The sequence below is a fragment of the Pongo abelii genome, chromosome 5, assembly GCF_028885655.2.
Source record: "Pongo abelii isolate AG06213 chromosome 5, NHGRI_mPonAbe1-v2.0_pri, whole genome shotgun sequence".
Taxonomy (NCBI): Eukaryota; Metazoa; Chordata; class Mammalia; order Primates; family Hominidae; genus Pongo; species Pongo abelii.
Genome location: NC_071990.2, coordinates 49,879,967 through 49,907,351, shown reverse-complemented (window position 1 = coordinate 49,907,351; position 27,385 = coordinate 49,879,967). Strand labels below are relative to the sequence as shown.

General features: G+C 36.0%; 1 protein-coding gene across 2 annotated transcripts; it reads right to left on the bottom strand.

The window, feature by feature from the left end:
• Nucleotides 1-22: 22 nt before the first annotated feature.
• CENPQ (centromere protein Q) lies at nucleotides 23-27,324 on the bottom strand. Of its 2 annotated transcripts, none has more exons than XM_009241945.4 (9): nucleotides 27,212-27,324; nucleotides 20,358-20,525; nucleotides 19,609-19,663; nucleotides 18,446-18,566; nucleotides 17,771-17,839; nucleotides 9,510-9,639; nucleotides 4,655-4,774; nucleotides 4,442-4,519; nucleotides 23-986 (listed from the first exon to the last, which is right to left on the bottom strand). In XM_009241945.4, exons 2-9 carry the CDS (start codon nucleotides 20,457-20,459, stop codon nucleotides 855-857), a joined length of 807 nt encoding a protein of 268 aa, XP_009240220.1. In that variant the 5' UTR covers nucleotides 20,460-20,525; nucleotides 27,212-27,324; the 3' UTR covers nucleotides 23-854. The 2 variants fall into 2 exon arrangements, with proteins under 2 accessions (XP_009240220.1, XP_002817018.1); XM_002816972.4 differs by having other exon boundaries at nucleotides 20,358-20,477.
• Between the last annotated feature and the right edge of the window lie 61 nt (nucleotides 27,325-27,385).

Genomic DNA, 27,385 nt, shown 5'->3' with positions numbered 1-27,385 from the left:
TATTATAGGTCACGCAAAAAAGTAATTGCAGTCATTTTATTTTACAGATTAAAAAAACAAAAAACAAAAAACCCAAGACAGTATACTATAGTTTGTTAGAAATAATTTTTTATACATTAGGTTATAATTTATTCACATATATAAGCTTATTATCATAATGAGAAAAGGTTTATACATTTTGGGGTTTTTTTTGTTTTAATAAAATAAATGTGCTAAGGTTCCTTTTTAATACTTTTTGGGAATATGTTTTGATGACAGTAGAAAATATTCAACATTAATTCACTAAACAACCAAAGAAGTAAAATTCTGATACTACCTCCAAAGTTAAAGATACCAGGCATATCTTAGCTACTTCCCAAAAAGACTAGGGAGTTAGGTAAAAGAGTGAAGGCATTTGAGGATTTTTCAAGTTCCAGATGACCAGACAGAAACTGTAAGCCATTGGCTACAGAATGAATGATAGCAAACACTGAGGTTTTTATGCACTAGACACTATATGTAAACACTTACTTATCATAGCTCCTGATATGAGCTGTTAACCAATAAATGAGTTCCATTCAGGCATTATAAACTATTAGATCCTTAAGGCAATTCCTATTTTATGGTTTTAGGCAAATACTTATAGATACAGCAATATAAATGTCAGTTTCCTAGATTTGGCAACTGCTAAAAACAGTTTTCAGAACTACATTAGATGCTAATGATAGACCTACAAAGACTAATTTTAAAGTGCGTATCAGGAGATAATAAATCCTGCAGAAGCTTTAGCCTCTGTACATATAATCATAGGTTAACAGTTTTACAAATTCATGAACATTAAATTAATATGGAACAATCTAAAAAAAAAAAACTCTTTAAGAGGCATCCAGTTTCTTATAGGCTTCTTCAATGAAGGTTGACATGCTCTTCATCTGTGATGAATTATGAAGAATATCCAAGTCCTTTAGAAGAGCATTCTGGTTTGGAATTAGTGCCAAAATTTCTTTCTGTGGGAAAGATAGTATTAAATATAGTTGTTAACATTTTATTATGAGAAATCTCCAATGTATGTTAGAGAGAACAGTAAAATAAACCGTAAGTATCTATCACCCAACTTCAATAATTGTCAACTAATGGCTATTCTTCTTTCAAATCTATCTCTGTCTCTCCCCATCCTGCTCCTTTCACCACTGGTAAATGATAGGATTTTTTGTTTTTGTTTTTTGAGGCAGAGTTTTGCTCCTGTTGCCCAGGCTGGCGTACAATGGCGCAATCTTGGCTCACTGCAACCTCCGGCTCCCAGGTTCAAGCAATCCTCCTGCCTCAGCCTCCCGAATAGCTGGGATTACAGGCATGCGCCACCACGCCTGGCTAATTTTGTATTTTTAGTAGAGATGGGGTTTCTCCATGTTGGTCAGGCTGTTCTCGAACTCCCGACCTCAGGTGATCCACCTGCCTTGGCCTCCCAAAGTGCTGGGATTACAGGCGTAAGCCACTGTGCCTGGCCAGTAAGAAAATTTTAAATTACCTCTTGAGAAAACATGAAGACTTTCCAATGCTACAAACATTTACACTACAATATTCACTGGAGTCCTCTGAAGAAAGAGTTTACTACAAATAATACAGTACTATTTTATAAGGAGTTATATACTATTGTTAGAAGCATAAAAAAAGCCAAACTGTTAATATTTACTTCTAGAGATGTATCCTACAATTATGACTACACAAATCAGTAAAGACATATGTACAATGGTGTACCTAGTCTTACCTATATTAAAAAAATTATGTATTTCCATCAGTAATTTACAAATTATATGACCTCCATGCAACGGAATGTTACATAGCTATCAACAAAAACGAGAGATCTACGTGACTGACAAGATGTTCAAACTACATAGTCAAATGAGAAAAGTAATTTGCCAAACAGTTTATATCAGGTTCCATCTGTTTAAAGAACAAAATAGGACATATTGTTTTCATATATATGTAATGTATAGCTTGGTCTATGATATACAGGGATGCCTCATTTTACTGTGTTCCCAGATACTGCGTTTTTTACAAACTGAAGGTTTGTGGCAACTCTGTGAGAAGGAGGTCTATCAGCACCATTTTTCCAAAAGCACATGCTCACTTTGTGTCTCTGCGTCACATTTTGGTAATTCTTGTAATATTTCAAACTTTAAAAATTATTACGGTATCTGTTATGGTTATCTATGCCCAGTGTTCTTTGATGAAACTGCTGTAATTGTTCTGGGTGCCACATCTGCAACCATATCAAACAGTGAACTGAACTGGTAATTGTTAAGTGTTCTGACTGCTCCACCAACCGGCCATTTCCCAGTTTCTCTCCCTCTCCTTGGGCCTCCCTATTCCCTGTGACACAACGATATTGAAATTAAGCCAGTTAATAATGCTGCAATGGCCTCTAAGTGTTCAGGTGAAAAGAAGAATCACGTCTCTTACTTTAAATCAAAAACTAGAGATTACTAAGTTTAGTGAGGAAGGCCTATCAAAAGCCACGCAAACCAAAAGCTAGGCCTCTTGTGCCAAACGCCCAAGTTGTGAATGCAAAGGAAAAGTTCTTGAAGGAAATTTAAAGTGCTACTTCAGTGAATACATGAATAATGAGAAAGCAAAACAGCCTTATTGTTGATATGGGAAAAGTCTGAGTGGTCTGGATGGAAGATCATACCAGCCACGACATTCCCTTAAACCAAATCCTAATCCACAGCAAGGTCCTAACTGTTTTCAAGTCTATGAAGGCTGACAGAGGTGAGGAAGTTGCAGAAGAAAAGCTTGAAGCTAGCAGAAGTTAGTTCATAAGGTTTAAGGAAAGAAGCTGTGTTTATAACATAAAAAGTGCAAGGTGAAGCAGCAAGTGCTGATAGAAAAAGTACAGCTAGTTAGCCAGAAGACCCAGCTAGCTAAGATCACTGGTGAAGGTGGCTATAGTAAACAACATATTTTCAATGTAAACAAAACAGCATTCTATTGGAAGAAGATGCTATCTCTAGGACTTTGATAGTTGGAAAGGAGAAGGCAATGCCTGGCTTCAAAGCTTTAAAGGACATAATTTTGTTAGGCTCTTGTTAGGGGCTAATGCAGCTGGTGACAAGAAGTTGAAGCCAATGCTCACTGATCATTCTGAAAATCCCAGGGTCCTTAATTCTACTAAATCGACTACATCTGTGTTGTCTGTGCTCTGTAAATGGAACAACAAAGCCTGGATGACAGTACATCTGTTTAGAGCATGGCTTACTGGATATTTTAAGCCCACTGTTAAGAGCTGCTGCTCAGAAAAGAAGATTCCTTTGAAAATATTACTGCTCCTTGAAAAGGTTCACAGTTACCCAAGAGCTCTGATGAAGATGTACAAGGAGATTAATGTTGTTTTCACATCTGCTAACACAACATCTATTCTGCAGCCTATGAATCAAAGAGTCATTTCAACTTTCAAGTCTTATCATTTAAGAAATATATTTCATAAGGCTACAGCTGCCCTAGGTAGTGATTTCTCTGATGGATCTGGGCAAAATAAATTGTAAACATCTTAAAAGAAATTTATCATTCTAGATGTCAGTAAGACTGTTCATGATTCACAAGAGGAAGTTAAAATACCAATAAGTTTAGAAAAAATGGATTCAATTTTCAATCCTCATGGATGACTGAGAGGTTCAAAACTTTAGTGGAGGAAGTGACTGAAGATGTGGTGGAAACAGCAAGAGAACTAGAATTAGAAGTGGAGCCTGAAGATGTACCTGAATTGCTGCAATCTCATGATAAAAATTGAATGGACGAGGAGTTGCTTCTTATGGATGAGCAAAGAAAGTGGTTTCTTGAGATGGAATCTATTCATGATGAAGATGTTATGAACATAGTTGAAATAACAACGAAGGATATAGAATATGACAAAAACTTAGTTGACAAAGCCATGACAAGGAATGAGAGAACTGACTCCAATTTTGAAGGAAGTTCTACTGTGGGTAAAATGCTATGAAACAGCATCACATGCTAAAGGGAAATCTTTCATGAAAGGAAGAATCAACTTATGTGGCAAATTTCATTGTTTTCTTAGTTTAAGAAATTGCCACATGCATCCTAACCTTCAGTAATCACCACGCTATCAGTCAGCAGCCATCAACATCGAGGCAAGATCCTCCACCGGCAAAAAGATTACGACCTGCTGAAGGTGCAGATGATTGTTAACATTTTTTTTAGCAATAAAGGCATTTCCTAAATTAAGGTATGTCCTTTTTTTTTTTTTTTAAAAGAAATAATGCTTTTTCACACTTACTAGACTACAGTATAGTATAGTATAAACATAACTTTTATATGCAGTGGGAAACCAAAACATTTGTGTGACTTGTGTTATTGCTGTATTTGCTTTTTTGCTGTGGTCTGAATCCAAACTTGCAATATCTCTAAAGTATGCCTGTAATCAATATGGTAAATAGGTACTTACCTGAAGTGTGGGTGCTTTGAGAGTTTTCTGAGAAAGTTCTGGAAGACAGAGTACTCCACTACTATTTATTTGATGCATCTAAAGTAAAAGAAAGCTACAGATTATTTCAAAAAGCTGATTTCTCTCATCATATTATACTCGAAAGTTGTCTTGGCATAATTTAACCATTAAAAATTATATCCAAATTCCAATAATACAGTTTAAAATAATTACCTGTTTTACTCTCTCCTCTTCTTCTTCCACCTCACTTGCCAGAATCTGAATTTTGTTCTTTAGGCTCTGAATATTCCCAGTCATTAACTCTGTGGTCTCTACCATTTTATCTATTTCTTCCTGGGTCAGAAAGAGAAAAAAAACATTTTAACTTAAACACATCATTATATTAAATCCTAATAGATATTGTTATACATACACATTTTAAAAAACACCATATATACTTAAAAAATTTTTAGAAACAACTGGTGACTTTACTTTTGTTTCTTTCAAAAAACAGACTTCTTGGAAAGCTGGTATGTCAAGGTATTAATGTGTTATAAGGATATCTAATTTCCCTGGAATAAGGAGATGTACATGAACACTTCCTCAAAACCTACCAATGCTGGTAGGGTCAGAGATCCTGGAAGATCCAAGTGTAAATCTAGCAGAGCCCAGAAGTAATGACAGCAAATAAAGCAACCTTCCTTAAGCAGCATAAAACTTCATGTAGTGGAGAAAGCAGCATAAAACTTCATGTAGTGAAGAAATTCTGAATTGTTTTCATTTATTTAGGAACATTTGAGAGCCTGCTATTTTAATTTGTCAAAAGGAAGTAATATTGGGCATTAGAGCAGGGAGAATAAAAAAAAAGAGTAACAGTTTTCCACATTAAAGGAATATATAATTTAGAGGGGAAGATGAAAAGAAAATAAGAAATGAATAAAAGAAACAACTATGGGGATAACACATCAAGGATGTGTTGTGTGCAGGCCGAGTATAAAATTAAAATTAGCAAGCCTCCAGGTTTCTACAGGGTATTAAATATGGCACTGCTTTCAAATATAGTCCTAGCAATAGTCAATAATAACATTGCCTGTATGCTTTGGGGAACAAATAAATAAGCCCACAGAAAATATACATAAGTAATAACTCTTAAATCTTGTTCAGCAATAAAGTTGATGCTATATCTATGTCATTCTCCAAATACTGGATGCAGAACTGTTGCTGGGAGGGTAGTCTTCCTCAAGAAATATATTTTGGCTTCTAAATGACCATTTTTTTTTTTTTTTTTAAGAAAGGGTAGCTGCAGGGGTCAGCAATTGCCCATGGGATATTTTTGTACAGTTCAAGAGCTGTGAGTTGTTTTTACATTTTAAAAGATTGGTCAAAACCTCAACGAAACAAAAGGATATGCAACAAAACAGTCAACCATATGTGGTCCAAAAAGGCTAAAATGTTGTCTGGCCCCTTACTGGGAATGTGCTGTTCCCTGAATGCCTAAGATTTTGGGACTGTGAGCTCCATTCACTTGAATCTAAACTCCATGGAGGAACAGACTCTGTTTTTATTTTTTATTACAGTAAATTTCAAACACATACAGTAAGAGAGAATGTTGTCATGAACACCCATATACATATCGGCCAGTTTCAATTATCAACTCAGGACCATCTTTTTTTTTTTTTTTTTTTTTTTTTTTTTTGAGATGGAGTTTTGCTCTTATTGCCCAGGCTGGAGTGCAATGGCGCTATCTTGGCTCACTGCAACCTCTGCCTCCCGGGTTCAAGTGATTCTCCTGCCTCAGCCTCCCGAGTAGCTGGGACTACAGGCACCTGCCACCACGCCCAGATAATTTTTTTTTCTGTATTATAAGTAGAGACAGGGTTTCACCATGTTGGCCAGGCTGGTCTTGAACTCCTGACCTCTGGTTATCCACCAGCCTCGGCCTCCAAAAGTGCTGGGATTACAGGCGTGAGCCACCGCGCCTGGCCCATGGCCATCCTGTCACACCTTTAACTCCATCCGCTTCTGCTTCCCCTGTGCTATTTCAAATCCTAGATATCCTATCATTTTATCTATAAATATTGCAATATACAGCTCTAAAGGATTTAAAGATACATAAGAGTACAATTTTTTTTACTACACTTTAAAAAATCTCAATAAATTCCTTCATATCAAACATACGGTTAGTGTTCACATTTTCAATTTTCTCATAAATTGGAGTTTTTTTTACATTTTGTTTTAATCAGGTTCCAAATTGGTTGTGACTGGTTGATATGTCTTAAGTCTCTTTTCATCTATAGGAGGCTTCCATTTCAATTTATTTGTGGAGATTAGATAGTTTGTGGAATTTCCCATGGGCTAAATTTTGTGAACTGTATTCCCTGGTGAAGTTTATAACTGGTTCCTCAGCCCTGTGTTTTCTGTGAATTGGTTGTTGGATCTAACAGAGTGCTGTCCAATATAAATATAAATCAAACCACATATATTAGTTTCCTGTGGCTGCTGTACACCTAATTGGCTTAAAATAACAGAAATTCATTCTGTCATGGTTCCGGAGGACAGAAGTACAAAATCAAGGTGTTGGGAGGGCCACAATCCCTCTGAAGACAAGAGAGGAGAATGGTTTCTTGTCTCTTTCAGCTTTTGGTAGCTGTCAGCATTCTTTGTAGCTGCACTGCTCTAGTTTCGGCCTTTGCCTTCACGTGGCTTTTTCTTTGTGCCTTCTCTTGTCTTTCACGTGGCTTTTTCTTTGTCTTTGTGCCTTCTCTTGTCTTTTATAAGAACGCTTGTCATTGGATTTAGGACCTACCCATGACGATACAGGATGATTTCATCTTGAGATCCTTAATTACATCTGACAAGACCCTTTTCCTAGATTCAACCCACTACAAAGGGAATGTATAACAGCACTGAATGAATAAAAGGGTTAAATATAACAAGGATTAAAATTTCTCATTATAAAATTTATTTTGTTCCATTGCTTTGGTTATCTTTGGGTATTGCTACCATACTCATATGGTATCTTCTTTGAGGGTTTTTTTCCTCAATTCCTTTTAAAAATGTTTTCATGATTCCGAAAATTTTCTCTTTATCTTCTATTTACCATAAGCATTATCTGTTGTGTTTATTTGCTTTAGTGTTTCTTCTAATTTAGTCTACATATCTGAAAGGTTTTTTCTTTTATGTCTCATTCATTCCTGAATTCTCTACTTTCATTTATCAGTATTTCTAATTCTGATTTATAATTTTCCCCTTATACTTTCTATCATTTTTTCTGAATGTATTTCAGTTCACTTGATAAATTAGGTTAATGTTCATCTGTTCCAGGCACATGTCTTTTTGGCATGCTTTCGATGTATCAGGAATGTTATTTTTGGTCTTTATTGTCATATTTTCTTATGCTAACTGACTCTGAAATCCTATGGCTCCATTTTTATGACAAGATCAAGGGAGTCTAACAAGTTATGCTTCAGCTGTTCTAATGCCATCTTCCCAGAATCTCCGAGATGTTGTCCACCATTGTTGTTTCCCCAGCACCATTACTGAGTGACAGCACAATGAAAACGTTAAATAAATACAATTTCTGTTACTATTACAGGTTTTGGAAGATCATCACCAGCAATAACTCAAAGCTGCAGTGAGAAAAAGCAATGGTTCTAAGGCACAGAGGAGAAAATTAATGAATACAGATAGAGTTTACAAGCTGCTAGTCCGAAGATCCTCTTATGCCAATGAAGAACTCTCCTGCCCCAAATGCCAGTGGTGCTTCTTCTGAGTGACTAACAAGCAAATTATAGATTGTAATTATGCTTATGTCCCATGGAGGTCAAATTTCAGCTGGAGACCAGAAATGCTTACCAGTAGCATAAAAATCACACTATCATTTATGACTTCAGAACACCCTTAACTGATGTGCATAAATACTAAATGTTAAAATTCTCCATGACTATACTCTCACACCTTTTAAAATAACCTGAATAAACGTCATCTAAGTGTTTAGGTGATGAAGCTAGTACCAATACTAAAAAGATGCCCTAAAAAAGTAGGAACCTTGGGATGGAAATAAAATATAATATCACACTTTGAATAAAGTGAGGCAGCCACCAAAAAATGCCACCCTATTAACTAAAAATATATATAGATTTGTGCTCAGAAATTGTTCCTTCAACTTTATTCTCAATCTTATGGAAAAATGAGAATGAATTACTTGTTACCTTTGAATTATTACACATTTTGGGAATATATTCCTTGAAGAAACTACTACCACCTTGTACTTACTAAATTGCAACTAAAATCTATGCACCACATCTAAAACTACTTCAAAATGTCTAAGGGATATATGTTCTGATGTGTGTTAGTTTTTATAATTATCCAATAAAGTCCTTAAGGTTGCTTTGTCTTAGTTGTTCAGATATCCATTCATTGAAAGCTTGAAGTTAACCATGATAGATAAGGTTATCTCCTATTATCTTCCACAGGATGCCATACAACATAGTGATCAAGAATCATGTGCTAATGTCAGAATGACAAAGTTAGCATCTCAACTTTAAGCAATTTGTCTAAGGTTCAGTTAGAAATAGCATTATGTCTTTTCATCACATTTGTAAAAAGAGAATAATTTAGGTCATACTCTAAGTCATTGTGAGGATTAAGGGATATAACTATAAAGTGCTTAGAACAGTGTCTGGAGTGTAGGAAGTCCCCAGTACATATTAACTCTAATGATAATTGTGTTTTCTTGCCATATACAGGTCAGAAAAACTTACACGTTTTAAAATCCCACAGTATTTTGTGATAAGCTCCTCTAAATTGATAATTAAAAATACTAAGATAGTTCAGTTAAAATCTGATGAAAAAAATAGGACTGCTACTTAACCACAAATATATTAGAAATACTTCAACTTTAGAGGCGCCAAGTTCAGATAAATTTTTGCTTTAATGAAAACAACAACAAAAAAAACAATTTAATGAAAAAACCTGGTTCAAGATCTAGTATTCACTACTGGAAGAACATCATGATAATTTTAAAAACTTTGGTCTTTTTCCCTTTCCCTAACTCTCTAATTATGGATTCCCTATTCAAATTTCATACCTGTAGTAATGCCAGACCTTCTTCATTAGCTTTGTCTCGTGCCCTTTCCATATTCAGTAGACTTGACACATTAGTTAAATCTTCCATCTTTTTGGGAGGGACTTTCAGAGTTTCACACAGTTGTAAAAATCTTAAGGATAAAATAAAAACAATTATTTTATTTTTGAGTATTATTATTATTTTAAAACAGTCCTCATTTTTTCTTGTCCTCATATTCTTAAGGTTACAATATTCTTTTATTACCACTGGGTAACAGTGCCAGTAAGTCTCCCCCTCTAAAAGCCCTGACAAATCATCATTTAGCCTTTCAATTTATTAAGATTTACCTCAAATTAAGGGACACTGGGGCTACTTTACTAAAAGATAATTTTCTATTTTACACATTTGACAATTTATATACATTTTAAAACCAAAATTTCCTTTTATCATCCAGATGTTTTCTAGACATGAGTCTATTATAGATTGTGAATTGTTGGTTGAGAGACAGAACACTAGTCTAGAAGTCTTAACTATGACCCTGGACCCCAAACCTCAATTATTTTAGAGAATGTGATCAAAAATAGAGAAGATTTACATTATTCTAAATGATTTCAAAGAAAATTGAGTTCCATAGAGTTTAAAGCAAATAAAACACCAAGATTAAAGTGCATTGCTCGAAAATACTATAAACATGAATGGCATTTAAGTCAAAAAATTCTTTTACAAATTTGAGTTGATTTGATCACCAGTAGAAACATCTGTTTCTATTGTCACATCTGGCAGACTGCAAAATAGCTTTCCCAGATTTGATTCTTGAATTTTATGAGGAGGAAAAGCTAAATTTGATTCCCTTGACAACAGCAGTATCTTTGGATTCTAAAAAGTTCTACTACTTAAGATTTGAAGAAATCTGAACAATAGTGGAACCCACTATCCCACTTTTGGGATCTTGTTAAAAATCTTAATTAAAAAAAAAATCTTTTATTTTAGATTCAGGAATACATATGCAGGTTATGTAGGGAAATGTTGTGGGGCTTTGGTGTACAGATTATTTTTTCACCCAGGTAATAAGCATAGTACCTGATAGGTAGTTTCTCAACCCTCACTCTCCTCCCTCAAGTAGGCCCTGGTATCTGTTGTTCCCTTCTTTGTGTCCATATATATTCAATGTTTAGCTCCCACTTGTGAGAACATGCACTATGTGGTTTTCTGTTCCTGTGTTAGTTTGCTTAGGATAATGACCTCTAGCTCCAACCATATTGCTGCAAAGGACATGATCTCATTCTTTTATGGCTGCATAGCATTCCAAGTTTTATATGTACCACATTTTCTTTATCTAATCTACCACCGATGGGCCTTCAGGTTGATTCTATGTCTTTGCAATTGTGAACAGTTTTGTGGTGAACATAAGTGTGCATGTGTCTTTATAACAATTTATATTCCTTCGGGTGTATACCCAGTAATGGGATTGCTGGGTTGGATGGTAGTTCTGTTTTAAGTTGAGAATCTGCCAAACTGCTTTCCACAATGGTTGAACTAATTTACATTCCTGCTAGAAGTTTATAAGCATTCCCTTTTCTCAGCAACCTCCCAGCATCTGTTACTTTTTGACTTTTTAATAACAGCCATTCTGACTGGTTTAAGATGGTATCTCATTGTGGTTTTCATTTGCATTTCTCTAGTAATTAGTGATGTTGACAGCATTTTTTTCACGTTTGTTGGCCGCATGTATATTTTCTTTTGAAAAGTGTCTGTTCATGTCCTTTCCCCACTTTTTAACAGGATTGTTGGTTTTTTGCTTGCTAATTTGTTTAAGTTTCTTAGAGTCTTGTTACAGACCTTTGTTCGATGCATTGTTTGCCAATAAAATCTTAATTTTTGTAAAGAAAGTAAGCAGCAAAAACTCCACAAATCATAATTCTCATTAAACTGTTAAGACAAACTAGTTATTTAGAAAAATCATCATTAGGCTATCACATTTAAACGCAAACTATCTGCCTAAGCTTTCCTAAGTGGGATAAGTTTTTTATTTTCTTAACAAAAATATTTTATTTATGAAGTTTCTTCTATATGTTTATTAAATCAATTATGTGGAAGGGTCATTCACTGCTCCAAATGTTCTAAACAGCAGTTAGATTTCCAAGACTCTCACTAACTCTTAGAAACTAAAACCATGGCTTGAATATATCCTATTATATCAGCAACATTTAATCACCACTTATAACATTGTTTCTATAGGGCAGACTTTCTGGAAGTATGTCCCTTTAGAATTGTAATGGCAAACAGTTTTGTTTGCCTAGCAAACTTGTCTGTGTAATCATGGGGCTAGGTATATAATCCAGTCTATATCAATCATATCCATGGTAGCTCTTGTCACAAAATCACGCCAAGAATAGGTGTATATCACCTAAGCTCAGCAAATCAGAAACCATCTCCTAGAATTTTCTAACTGAAGCTAAGGGGTAAGAATCATCTTTTTCCTCTTTCTTCGCCAGGCTAAAATGATATACACAGGAAGCTGCCTATGACTATAGCTGTAATCTAGTAAGAACTGAAAACTAAAAAATGAAAATAATGAAGCTAACATTTAGTCAAAAGCAGAGATGAGACTAATATATGAAAATGAGTTCCCAGAAATATCAATTTGGGAGATGCTAGGTTAAAGAAAATGAAATAGATTTATATGAAAATGAGTTCCCAGAAATAGCAATTTGGGAGATGTTAGCTTAAAGAAAATGAAATAGATTTATTTACTGCAGGGCTTCTTACATGCTAAGGTACCCAAATATAATTCACCATAGGTTACTTTTATCCATAGAATATCTGTAAGAACAAGTGTTTCAAATATACTTTGAGAAACACTGCTACAGAAAAATGTATTTAGAGTTCCAATTAGGATCAGTTTGCTAATGCTGTACTTTGTTGTATTGGTAGAAGTAACTGTATCTTGGGTATGGTTACTTCAGGAACTAAAGAAAGCAAGCTGTGAAAGTAAAAATAAGGAGGAAATAGTCAGGCCTTGAAATGTATGTACTCCACAGCTGTTACATGATGAAGAGACTGCCTATCTGTTGAATATAATCTTTTCCAATGAACCAAGGTGATCACTATGAACAGCAACTATTATGTAATGTAATAGTCTCATTCATAAACTAAACATTAGTATTTGTTCTATATTAAAAAGATCCTAAACAGCTACATTTTCATTATACTTGTATTAGCTTATTTATTATCTTTTTAGTGTCTTCTCCCTTCTTTAATAATAGGCTGCTATAGCTTTAAGCAATTTACCAGCCTGCTTCTAGCAGTTTTTAATTTGTTAAACCTTTCTCAGCAAACTCCCACCCCAACCCAACCTATCTCATTCACTCTTTCTACTTGGCTACTATGGGTTGAAAATTATATTTAAAGAAAAAGTAAATAGAATTTGTACTCAAAAGAATTCCTTAAAATAGGTCACAAACATTTCTAGGCAAACTTGAAACTGAAAACCACATTTTCTTTTTTTTTTTTAAATTATACTTTAAGTTCTAGGGTACATGTGCACAACTGTGCAGGTTTGTTACATATGTATACATGTGCCATGTGGTGTGCTGCACCCATTAACTCGTCATTTAGCATTAGGTATATCTCCTAATGCTATCCCTCCCCCCACCCCATGACAGGCCCCGGTGTGTGATGATCCCCTTCCTGTGTCCAAGTGTTCTCATTGTTCAATTCACACCTATGAGTGAGAACATGCAGTGTTTGGTTTTTCGTCCTAGTGATAGTTTGCTGAGAATGATGGTTTCCAGCTTCATCCATGTCCCTACAAAGGACATGAACTCATCCTTTCTTATGGCTGCATAGTATTCCATGGTGTATATGTGCCACATTTTCTTAATCCAGTCTATCATTGATGGACATTGGGTTGGTTCCAAGTCTTTGCTATTGTGAATAGTGCCGCAATAAACATACACGTGCATGTCTTTACAGTAGCATGACTTATAATCCTTTAAGTATATACCCAGTAATGGGATGGCTAGGTCAAATGGTATTTCTAGTTCTAGATCCTTGAGGAATCGCCACACTGTCTTCCACAATGGTTGAACTAGTTTACAGTCCCACTAACAGTGTAAAAGTGTTCCTATTTCTGCATGTCCTCTCCAGCACCTGTTGTTTCCTTTTTAATGATCGCCGTTCTAACTGGTGTGAGATGGTATCTCATTGTGGTTTTGATTTGCGTTTCTCTCACGGCCAGTGATGATGAGCATTTTTTCATGTGTCTGTTGGCTGCATAAATGTCTTCTTTTGACAAGTGTCTGTTCATATGCTTCGCCCACTTTGTGATGGGGTTGTTTTTTTCTTGTAAATTTGTTTGAGTTCTTTGTAGATTCTGCATATTAGCCCTTTGTCAGATGAGTAGATTGCAAAAATTTTCTCCCATTCTGTAGGTTGACTGTTCACTCTGATGGTAGTTTCTTTTGCTGTGCAGAAGCTCTTTAGTTTAATTAGATCCCATTTGTCAATTTTGGCTTTTGTTGCCATTGCTTTTGGTGTTTTAGACATGAAATCCTTGCCCATGCCTATGTCCTGAATGGTATTGCCTATGTTTTCTTCTAGGGTTTTTATGGTTTTAGGTCTAACATTTAAGTCTTTAATCCATCTTGAATTAATTTTTGTATAAGGTGTAAGGAAGGGATCCAGTTTCAGCTTTCTACATATGGCTAGCCAGTTTTCCCAGCACCATTTATTAAATAGGGAATCCTTTCCCCATTGCTTGTTTTTGCCAGGTTTGTCAAAGCTCAGATGGTTGTAGATGTGTGGTATTATTTCTGAGGGCTCTGTTCTGTTCCATTGGTCTATATCTCTGTTTTGGTACCAGTAACATGCTGTTTTGGTTACTATAGCCTTGTAGTATAGTTTGAAGTCAGGTAGCGTGATGCCTCCAGCTTTGTTCTTTTGGCTTAGGATTGTCTTGGCAATGTGGGCCCTTTTTTTGGTTCCATATGAACTTTAGTTTTTTTTTTCCAATTCTGTGATGAAAGTCATTGGTAGCTTGATGGGGATGGCATTGAATCTATAAATTACCTTGGGCAGTATGGCGATTTTCAGGATATTAACTCTTCCTATCCATGAAGATGGAATGTTCTTCCATTTGTTTGTGTCCTCTTTTATTTTGTTGAGCAGCGGTTTGTAGTGCTCCTTGAAGAGGTCCTTCACATCCCTTGTAAGTTGGATTCCTAGGTATTTTATTCTCTTTGAAGCAATTGTGAATGGGAGTTCACTCATGATTTGGCTCTGTTTGTCTGTTATTGGCGTATAAGAATGCTTTTGATTTTTGCACATTGATTTTGTATCCTGAGACTTTGCTGAAGTTGCTTATCAGCTTAAGGAGATTTTGGGCTGAGACAATGGGGTTTTCTAAATATACAATCATGTCATCTGCAAATAGGGACAATTTGACTTCCTCTTTTCCTAATTGAATACCCTTTATTTCTTTTTCCTGCCTGATTGCCCTGGCCAGAACTTCCAACACTCTGTTGAATAGGAGTGGTGAGAGAGGGCATCCCTGTCTTGTGCCAGTTTTCAAAGGGAATGCTTCCAGTTTTTGCCCATTCAGTATGATATTGGCTGTGGATTTGTCATAAAAAGCTCTTATTATTTTGAGATATGTCCCATCAATACCTAATTCATTGAGAGTTTTTAGCATGAAGGGCTGTTGAATTTTTTCAAAGGCCTTTCCTGCATCTATTAAGATAATCATGTGGTTTTTGTCTTTGGTTCTGTTTATATGCTGGATTACATTTATTGATGTTGAACCAGCCTTGCATCCCAGGGATGAAGCCCACTTGATCATGGTGGATAAGCTTTTTGATGTGCTGCTGGATTCGGTTTGCCAGTATCTTATTGAGGATTTCTGCATCAATGTTCATCAGGGATATTGGTCTAAAATTCTCTTTTTTTGTTGTGTCTCTGCCAGGCTTTGGTATCAGGATGATGCTAGCCTCATAAAATGAGTTAGGGAGGATTCCCTCTTTTTCTATTGATTGGAATAGTTTCAGAAGGAATGGTTCCAGCTCCTCCTTGTACCTCTGGTAGAATTCAGCTGTGAATCCATCTGGTCCTGGACTTTTTTTGGTTGGTAGGCTATTAATTATCACTTCAATTTCAGAGCCTCTTATTGGTCTATTCAGGGATTCAACTTCTTCCTGGTTTAGTCTTGGGAGGGTGTATGTGTTGAGGAATTTATCCATTTCTTCTAGATTTTCTAGTGTATTTGCGTAGAGGTGTTTTTAGTATTCTCTGTTGGTAGTTTGTATTTCTGTGGGATCGGTGGTGATATCCCCTTTATCATTTTTTATTGCATCTATTTGATTCTCTCTTTTCTTCTTTATTAGTCTTGCTAGTGGTCTATCAATTTTGTTGATCTTTTAAAAAAAACAGCTCCTGGATTCATTGATTTTTTGAAGGGTTTTTTGTGTCTCTATCTCCTTTAGTTCTGCTCTGATCTTAGTTATTTCTTGCCTTCTGCCAGCTTTTGAATGTGTTTGCTCTTGTTTCTCTAGTTCTTTTAATTGTGATGTTAGGGTGTCAATTTTTCCTGCTTTCTCTTGTGGGCATTTAGTGCTATAAATTTCCCTCTACACACTGCCTTAAATGTGTCCCAGAGATTCTGGTATGTTGTGTCTTTGTTCTCATTGGTTTCAAAGAACATCTTTATTTCTGCCTTCATTTTGTTATGTACCCCAGTAGTCATGCAGGAGCAGGTTGTTCAGTTTCCATGTAGTTGAGAGGTTCTGAGTGAGTTTCTTAGTCCTGAGTTCTAGTTTGATTGCACTGTGGTCTGAGAGACAGTTTGTTATAATTTCTGTTCTTTTGCATTTGCTGAGGAGTGCTTTACTTCCAACTATGTGGTCAATTTTGGAATAAGTGCGATGTGGTGCTGAGAAGAATGTATATTCTGTTGATTAGGGGTGGAGAGTTCTGTAGATGTCTATTAGGTCCGCTTGGTGCAGAGCTGAGTTCAATTACTGTATATCCTTGTTAATTTTCTGTCTCCTTGGTCTGTCTAATGTTGACAGTGGGGTGTTAAAGTCTCCCATTAGTTTGTGGGAGCCTAAGTCTCTTTGTAGGTCTCTAAGGACTTGCTTTATGAATCTGGGTGCTCCTGTATTAGGTGCATATATATTTAGGATAGTTAGCTCTTCTTGTTGAATTGATCCCTTTACCATTATTAATGGCCTTGTCTCTTTTGATCTTTGTTGGTTTAAGGTCTGTTTTATCAGAGACTAGGATTGCAATCCCTGCCTTTTTTTGTTTTCCATTTGCTTGGTAGATCTTCCTCCATCCCTGTATTTTGAGCCTATGCATGTTTCTGCACGAGATGGGTCTCCTGAATACAGCACACTGATGGGTTTTGACTCTATCCAATTTGCCAGTCTGTGTCTTTTAACTGGAGCATTTAGCCCATTTACATTTAAGGTTAATATTGTTATGTGTGAATGTGATACTGTCATTATGATATCAGCTGGTTATTTTGCTCGTTAGTTGATGCAGTTTCTTCCTAGCATCGATGGTCTTTACAATTTGGCATGTTTTTGCAGTGGCTGGTACCGGTTGTTCCTTTCCATGTTTAGTGCTTCCTTCAGAAGCTCTTTTAGGGCAGGCCTGATGGGGACAAAATCTCTCAGCATTTGCTTGTCTGTACAGGATTTTATTTCTCCTTCACTTATGAAGCTTAGTTTCTTATAAAAAGAAAAAGTTGTATAAATACTAGAGAAAAGTAATTATTGAAAATCACAGGCAGTGGTGTGCCTTTTAAGAACTCCTGAGAAGAAATCTCCATTGGTGATTTACCATAAGATGAAGAGCAATAATATCTTAGAAAATTATACTTGTTGCTTGTGCAAATAACTTAAGACAATATGAAGTGGAAAAACGCAGCAATAGGGTAAATGTCAGATAGATAAGAGTGGTGAACTATTAACTTCAAATTATTAAAAATGAAGTTGAAGGGAGTTCAAGTTGACAAAACTGTTTTCAAATTCTGATATGCAAGAGTGAACTGTGGAAACAGAATTTTGTGATTTTCAGGGTTTTTTTTGTAAGTTCCCCTGAAACTTATTTGAGAAACACGTGGAGCAGCAGTTTAGAAAAAAAAGAAAACATACTTCCAAGTTGTTCACCTTCTTTAAAAAAAAGAAAAACTTATATTCCACAAGTGTCTGTTTGGCAACGTAGAAAGAAGTCAGGTTTTTAAAAATTATGTTTTAATCATTTTAATTATGCAACAGTATTACCTTTTCTTCAGGAAGTTGAGATGGTATTGTATTTCTTCTTTTTCTTTAATACTGTTACTCAAAATTGTCCTAGAAAAGAAAAAAAGATGGCATAAATAGTAGTCTGACGCACAAATCATATACTCTGTGTACTTTTTCTCTCTGATTTCTCTCAAGTGCCCCTCCCCACTAGCCAGGCAAAATACATCACTTTTCCTTTCATATTAAAGACACTTTAAACAGAAGTACAATGAAAAAATTCTACTTATATATATATTTTGCCACACTGTATTATAATAATTTATATGCCTGGCTCTTCTGATAGAATTTGCTCCACAATGGCAGAATTCTGTCTTATTTTCTCTGTATCCCCTCCAGTGTGGTAGCTTCTATGTAAAGTGTCACTTTGAACTCAACTTCTTCCTAAAGAATCTCTATTGACAAAAATTAAAATTTTATCGATAGCAAGTCAGGCCACAAACACTTGTTTTTATTTCACTGATGGAATTTCAAGTTTCTAAAATTAACAAAGACTTTTCTGCTGAAGGCAAATACCGCCACATTAATTTTATCTTCTTCTGAAATAGAAATATACTCTATTACCTTAAAATAGATAGCAATATTTAAAAGAATAATATCCATAGGAAACACCTAAGTGGGAACCAAAAGAATGAAATAGAAAAATTTTATACTCACATTATTACTGATTCCATCATAGTTTGCAAATGGTCTCTGGTACTCTTTGACAAAGGTTGCCAGGTTTTTCTCTTGCTGGCTGCTATTTTTACATGTTTTAGGTTAGTGTGCTTTGTTTGTCCTGTCGTTAGTAATAGAAGAGGCTCTGATCAATCTAGATGTTTTACATGTTTTTGCTTAAAAACTGAATGTTTTCATCTAAAAAAGCTTATGAAATTATCAGAACAAAATATTATAAAGCTGTATAAGCTGTTTAATTTACTTTTTATCACACAGCTGTAACATCCCAGGTGTTGAATATGAATACGCTTTCTATTGATAAGTTAACAGAAATACTACCAAGTGATAATAGAAATAATTTTAAATGAAGAATCAAACTTTAATTATGAAAAGTGTCATTCTCAGAAATGGCCTAAGTTCTTTAAACATTTCATTGAGAGGACCAGGACCAGGAAACTATTTTCCAAATGTTGGATGGCAACTGGAACAAAACAGACTAATTAAACCACAAATAGATAGTGTCAACTATGTTGTTGGTACTGTTCTACTTATTAGGTATTTAAAAAAAAGAAGAAATAGTACTGGATCTCATGAAAATGAGTGTTGGAGAGAAGGGATATTAAACAAATTATAGGTGTGCAAAGCATACAAAAGGAAAAAAAAAGTATTGTATGCTATGGGAGTATAAAACCAGAAAACCTAACCTATGGTGGCTGAGGAGACGTAGAGAATCCTTCCATGAAACAGTGATGTTTAGGTAAAGGCAACTACTCCAAACTGGTTTACTCCAAACAAACTTATAATAGTGGTTCCAAACTAATCTATACAGAACAGAAAGAATATTTGTCTTGAAGAAAAATTAGTAGGTTTGTATTTATATCACAGATCACTAATAATTCAGGCTGTGGGCCACTTTGATTTTCTCTATTTCCTATCAACTCAGTGGCATTGAAGCCTCTACAGTATTTTGCCAGAGGTGCTAAGTAAAATTTCAGTTGACAAAAATAACTAACCACTACTACATATTCTTACAAAAATGCAAATGTATTTGTTTATTACTATCTTTTGCAGAACTCGCAAACAAGATGCTGAACATTTTTTCATGAAAGTAGATACAGCTTGATATAGAAGCAGGTTAAACAAGGTTAATAGAAAAGAAATACCTTCAGAAGACAGATCTTTTAGATGATTTTTATTTCTTTTCACTGTGTTTCTAACCTAGAGGGAAAAACACATGCATAAACATAAACAGAATTAAACATCAGATAAAAAGATACTGCTTTTACAATAGATTTTTATATATGTCAAAGAGCATTCATATAATTTCTAGTAGATAGAAAAAATGTATGTTGCTACTTCTACAGAAAAATGGTATATATTTATCACAGGCAGAGGATATACTAAAAGCAATTCTTGACAGTGGTGATAATAACAGAATTTTATATAGTGTCAAAGAATGTTTTAAATGAATCATTACTCACTTTGCCTACGAAATAGTGTTACATACTTTACCTCCAAAATAAATATAGGCATTGCCTAATGAGTAGGGTAAAACCTGACTTTTTTTTTTTTTTGAGATGGAGTCTCACTCTTTTCGCCCAGGCTGGAGTACAGTGGCACAAACTCAGTTCACTGCAACCTCTGCCTCCTGGGTTCAAGTGATTTTCCTGCTTCAACCTCCCAAGTAGCTGAGATTACAGGTACACACCACCATGCCTGGCTAATTTTTTGTATTTTTTTTTCTTTTTTTTTAGTACAGACTGGGTTTCACCGTGTTAGACAGGATGGTTTTGATCTCTGACCTCATGATCCACCCACCTCGGCCTCCCAAAGTGCTGGGATTACAGGCATGAGCCACAGTGCTCGGCCCCAGTAGAAGATTTCTAAATGAGAAACTTGATATTTTCATTACCTTTTCCTCTGACGACACAACTTCCTCATTATCCTTTTTTCTCTTTGGATTTCTTTTTAACTGTTGTAAGTTTCTCTTGGAAGCATTTGCTTTACCAGACATCTTGATCTAAACACAGTGCTTCAAAAAAAAACAAAAACAAAAACAAAAACAAAACAAAACAAAAACCTGTAAAGATGAAAAGAATACAAAAAAAACTAAAGCCTTGCACAATGTTTTGTTTAAAAAACTTCCCTATAAATGTTCCACATTCTCTTTTTTTAAAGAAAAATCATAATAAAAGTTTGGGGATAGTGCTGCATGCTTTGAAACAAACATATTTTAAAACAAATAATTTTGACTCATCAGAATAAGGATATCTAATTCAATTTCATTCCTAGAAATTAACTTCCATTTGTATGGGTTTTAGAAAATCATTTAAAAATGCTTTTGTATCTCTTATTTTATACTCTATCGTATGATAACATCCTCTCCATGTTTAAGTCCAAGGAAATAGAAATATAAAGTAGTCACAGATAATGTCAGTTCAAGGAGTAAAACCTAGGTCTTGTTATTTTAAGTAACAAATTTACCATTACCCAATTTTTGCCAAAAATGGAAGGAGACGCTTTTTAGGATTATACCATCAATCTATGTGGAAATTCATGTGTCACACTACTAAGAATTTAAACTGCAATCCTATCTGGACTATGTGCATTTTAACAAGAGTACAGAAATGTACTGATTACCCTGCCCTCCCGCAAATTACAAAACAGACATGGGATTGGAAATGGGGATGTTGATAAAATTTAGAGTAATTTTCCCTCTTTTATTACCAAACTCATTTCTGATAAGAAGGAACAGAAGAATGAAATACTTATTCTTGCATTACACCATAAGAAGTGGATAGAAGTTAAGTGCAGTATACAAGGAAATATGTATATGCACATATTAGCTATACATGCCTAGAAAATATATATATATATACACATATAAATATATACACATATTAGCCATAGCTAGATATACAGATAAATTATTCATCATTCCTTTTCTAAACATTTAGAATTATTATACCGATACAGTTTAAATATATGTGCAGATTTAGAGAGAGACAATGATAAATCTATCCTCTCAAATGTTAAAAGCTTCAAGCTCCCCTCCACCCAAAACTGGAAAAAAAATTGGGAAAGAATTAACAGAAAGATCACAAACTACATTTAGCAACCACATATCAGACCAGTTACAAAAAGCAGTGGAAGCCAAAATATCACTTTACCCTGCCTTTGAACAATGTGATACCTTACCAAACACCTATTCTCTATCTTGTGTTCAATTTCTAAAATGCTTAATTACCTTAACTTTACATCTACACCCTTATACTTCCCCTACTTAAAAACCCATCCACATGACAGAATTTCACTTGTAGTTCTCTCCTGGAAGGGCTGACACACACAATAGTTCAAGTTGTTCACTGAATAAGAGCATCCAGGTGAAGGGGCAAGTGAAAGCTGAGATTTTAGATTAAAAATGATACACATTCCTTCTCACGACTGTTAATGAGAAGGTCTATGTTCCCTTGTCTTAAATCTTGGCAGACTCTGAAGCTGTTTGAGCAGTAGAATATAGTACAAGTCATTCTGTTCTAGCTTACTGGCTTAGACATGAAGAGACTGGCAACTTTGACTTCCTCTTGCTTAGAAACACTTGCTTTTTTTTTTTTTTTTTTGAGAAGTCTTGCACTGTCGCTTGGGCTGGAGTGCAGTGGTGCGATCTCGGCTCACTGCTGCAACCTCTGCCTCCCAGGTTTAAGAGATTCTCCTGCCTCAGCCTTCCGAGTAGCTGGGATTACAGGCACCCACCACCACACCCAGCTAATTTTCTGTATTTTTAGTAGAGACGGGGTTTCACCATGTTGGTCAGGCTGGTCTCGACCTCTTGACCTCAAGTGATCCTCCCGCCTTGGCCTCCCAAAGTGCTGAGATTACAGGTGTGAGCCAACCGAGCCCGGCCAACACTTGCTCTTATAACCCAGCCACCACCATATGAGGAAGGCCAACACGAGAGGAACTGAAACCCCAGGAAAGTCTTAGCTGAGCTCCCAGCCAAGAGCCAACACCAACTTGCCAGTCTGGTACATGTACCGAAGTCAATATGCTGCAGACCACACTGCGTGGACAAGACATGAGCAAGCCCTGCCTAGTCCCTCCCAATCCCAAATTTTGGAACAAATTAAGTGAGTAAAAAATTTACCCCAATATGTTCTGTGTAACATTCAAACTCTTTACCATGCCATTTTTAGTCCTTAACAACCTAACTCTGCCTACCTTTTCATACTTCTCTCCTACTACTCCTTAATCAAATCTCCCTCTCTAGCTAGATTTGATGATTTCCTGAACACACTTTGAGTAATTCTGCCTCCCAAACATACACTGTACCTTCTACCTGAGCAGCTCTCTCCTGTCTCTGCCCACTCTCTCAGATCATGAGCTACCTTCTTTTCAAAATCTTCCTAACTATTCTACTTCATTTCTCTCTAAGTCTGTGGCTCTTATGCTCTGTCTCATTTGGTACTTATTTATAGTTTGGTTCCATTAATCATTTTCTTCTTGATATTCTTTATTAAAATAACACGTAATTTAGTGCTACCCCAAATCTCATTCAAACTGTTTGCCATAATCCTTTCAAGTGTGGAAACTGAAGGTAATCATTTAGAAACTTTTATAGCAATTTGATAGAGTAATTTTATGCACATTGAACCTTATCATAAAATAATTAGCCTTGTCTTTGCCATAGCATTTTCTAGTAATTAGTATTTTTTTAAAAAAGATTTTTTTCAGAACAGTTTTAGGTTTACAGAAAATTGAGCAAAACATACAGAAACTTCTTATATAATCCCTGCTGTTCCCCATTCCCTGCAACCTCTAGTATTAACATCACACACCAAACTGGTACATTTGCTGTAATTATTGACACATCTTATTACCCAAAATCCATTGTTTACATCAGAGTTCACTCCTGGTATTATACCACAAGGGAGTTTGACTAATAATTGATTTTTAATTGCATTCTACAAAAGTATCAGTTATGACTGATTAGAAATAAAAAGCAAAACTGGTCTAACTAGAGTTTGAGAAGTACGGTTAACAATGAAACCTACTTTAGGCACTAGACTATAGCACCAAGTTTCTCAACCTCAGCACTATTAACATTTTAGATGGATCATTCTTTGTTGTGGAGACTGTGGTGTGTATTGTAGGATGTTTAGCAGCATGCTTGGGTCTACGTAGACCGTCAGATGCTAGAATACTTCCAACCCCTGAGCAGAGCCAACCAAAATTGTTTCTAGACATTGCCAAATGTCTCCTGGGTCAAAATCAACCCAGGTTGAGAACACTATCATAATGGTTAAGAGCAGTCCTGCGACAAGGGTAAATTGTTCAAGCTTCAAATCTAGCTCTGCCACTTAATTAACTGTACATCTTTGGGCAAGTAAATTAACTCATTTTCCCCATTAGTAAAATGATTAATAAAAGTACTAACATTAAAGGCTTTTGTAAAGCAAAAATGATTTAACAAAGAATATATAAACCACCTAGAACAGTATTTGAGACATAGTAAGAATCCAATAAACAAAAGACATCGTTTCTATCACTTCTGGGCTACTCGCAGTGCATATAAAAATGAATAGATATTTTGTCCCATTCTTAGATCCAAGGGAAACCATAGCTTAGTGACAGTGCATAGGTAGAGACAGAAATGAAAATAATTACTATGTATATTTATAAATGTTATAAAGAGGCAAGTGAGCGAATGACTGTCTTAAACTGGTTTGTGCTATGGGTAAGAATGTACAGGCATAACTCTTTTTATTGTGTTTCACTTTATTGAGTCTCACAGACACTGTATTTTGTTGTTGTTGTCTTACAAACTAAAGGTTTGTGGCAAGCCTGCATTGAACAACTATATTGATGCCATTTTTCCAACAAATTGTGTTCACTCTTCATGTTTCTGTGTCATGTTTTGATAACTCTCACAATATTTCAAACCTTTTCATTATTATAGCTATTATGGTGATTGATGTTACTCTGTAATTGTTTTGGGGCACTATGAACCATGCCAGTATCAGACAGAGAACTTAATAGGTAAATGTTGCGTGTGTTCTGACTGCTCCACCAACTGGCTGTTCCCTGCCTCTCTTCCTCTCCTTAGGCCTCCCTATTCCCTAAGACACAATGATATTGAAATTAGGCCATTTAATAACCCTACAATGGCCTCTAAGTGTTCAAGTGAAAGCCAAAATCACACCTCTCTCACTTTAAATTAAAAGCTAGAAATGATTAAGCAAGGTGAGGTAGGCATGTCAAAAGTCAAGACAGGCTGGAAACTACACCAGTTAGCCAAGCTGTGAATGCAGAGGAAAAGTTCTTGAAGGAAATTTAAAGTGCTATTCCAGTGAAGACATGAATGATAAGAAAGCAAAAACAGCTTTATTACTGATAGGGAGAAAGTTTGAGTGGTCTGGGATTGAAGATCAAACTAGCCACAACACGCTCTTAAACCAAAGACTAATTCATGGCAAGGTCTTAACTCACTTCAATTCTATGAAGGCTGAGAGAAGTGAGAAAGTTGTAGCAAAAGAGCTTGAAGCTAGCAGAGCTTGGTTCCTGAGGTTTAAGGAAATAAGCCATCTCCGTAACATGAAAGTACAAAGTGAAGCAGCAAGTGCTGATGCAGAAGCTGCAGCAAGTTATCCAGTTCCAGGTAAGATAATTGATGAAGGTGGCTACACTAAACAACAGATTTTCAATGAAGACAAAACAGCCTTCTATTGGAAGATGCTGTCTAGGACTTTCATATCTAAAAAGAAGTCATTGCCTGGCTTCAAAGCTTCAAAAGACAGGCTGACTCTCTTGTAGGGACTAATATGGGTGGTGACTTGAAGCCAATGCTCATTGACCATTCTGAAATATCCTAGGGCTCTTATTCTTTTAAATCTACTCTGTCTGTGTTCTGGAAATAGAAGAACAAAGCCTGAGTGACAGCACATCTGTTTACAGCATGTTTACTGAGTATTTTAAGCCCATCTTTGAGACGTATAGCTCACAAAAAGATTCCTTTCAAAATAATACTGCTCAGTGACCATGTACTTGGTCACCCAAGAGCTCTCATAGAGATGTACAAGGAGATTAATGCTGTTTTCATGTCTGCTAACACAACATCCATTCTGCAGCCCACGAATCAAAGAATAATTTTGACTTTCAAGTTATATTATTTAAGAAATATATTTTGTAAAGCTATAGCTGCCCTAGACAGTGATTCCTCTGATGGATCTGGGCAAAATAAATTGAAAACTTCTGGAAATGATTCACCATCCCAAATGCTAGTAAGAACATTCATGATTCATGGGAGGAGGTCAAAATATCAACATTAACAGGAGTTTGGAAAAAGTTGATTCCAACCTTCATGGATGACTTTGAGGGGTTCAAGACTTCAGTGGAGGAAGTGATGAAAGATCTGGTGGCAGTAGCAAGAGAAATAGTGGAGCCTGAAGATGTACCTGAATTGCTGCAATCTCATGATAAAACTAGTGGAAAAGAAGTTGCTTCTTATGAATGAGCGAAGTTCTTGAGATGGAATCTACTCCTGGTGAAGATGCTGTGAATATTCTTGAAATATCAACAAAGAATTCAGAATATCACAAAACCTTAGTTGCTAAAGCAATGGTAGGGGTTAAGAGGATTTACTCTAATTTTGAAAGAAGTTCTACAGTGGGTAAAATGCTTTCAAACAGCATCGCATGCTACAGAGAAATCTTTAGTGAATGGAAGAGTCAACTGCTGTACAAAATTCATTATTTTGTTATTTTAAGAAACTGCCACAGCAACTCCAATCTTCAGCAACCATCACCCTAATTGGTCAACAGCCAACAACATCAAGCAAGACCCTCCACCAGCAAAAAGATTAGGACTTGCTGAAGGCTGGGATGATTCGTAGCATTTTTAAGCAATAAAATATTTTAAAATTAAAGTATGTATTTTTTTTTTTTTTTACACATAATGCTATTGCACACTTAAGAGGTTACAATACAGTGTAAATACAACTGTTATATGCACTGGGAAACCAAAAAGTTCGTGTGACAGGCTTTATTGGTCTGGAACCGACCCCGCAATATCTCGGAAGTATGTCTGTACATTATTCATAGAAAAAGTATTATATTAATAACATTTTGAAATATTTAGCCAAAAAGTAGAAAAATGAAGCATCCAAGGGAAAACAGTAAAACTCGGATGGCAGGAAAGCTAGGAAAAACAAACAAACAAAAAAACCTGGCGTGTTCAGGGACAGGAAAGTTCAGCGAGGCTTTTAATGTGTATAGGAGGAGTGAAAAGAAATAAAGCTGGTACAGTTGTTTGCCGCCAGACTATATGCTTTAGGAGAGAGGGAGGCATTCTAGGTTGTCTTGTTTTCCTTACCAGCTTGTTGATACTCATGGGACTCAATGATCTCTATTTAGACCTCTATGTGGGCACAAGAGTGAGTAGGACTCCTGGAGAAACACAGACAGTAATGTCCATGGCTGCACTTGACTTCACTAGTGCCCGCGGGAGAAATTTAGCAATGAGGATGAGCCATGAGGATGATTCGGGGGAAATAGGGAGGAAGTATTCATGGCTTTGCTCCCTCCCCCCAGTCAAATATCTAATCTCAGGATCCTAACGGCAGACCTTTTAGGACATCGGGCATTTCCCCGTGAGCAATCCCTCCTCGCTATCCTCAAATGCAAACCGCGGAGTCTGCCACAAACACGTTGGCTTTAAAACTCATCCCTGAACTTTAGATCCACCCAGCCGGTTAAGGATATCACGACTCACCACTGATTCTTCTTGCACCCTTCTGGGAGCCTCACTTAGAGTAATTCGCGCCCAAACTTTCGTAAACAGAGGCAACCCGGAAGTGGGCGGGAAGAAAGCGGAAACGGGCATCTAACCTTCCCCCTAAACGTCATCAGGAATGCGCCCATGAGAGCGCGATTAGATTGGCTGGAG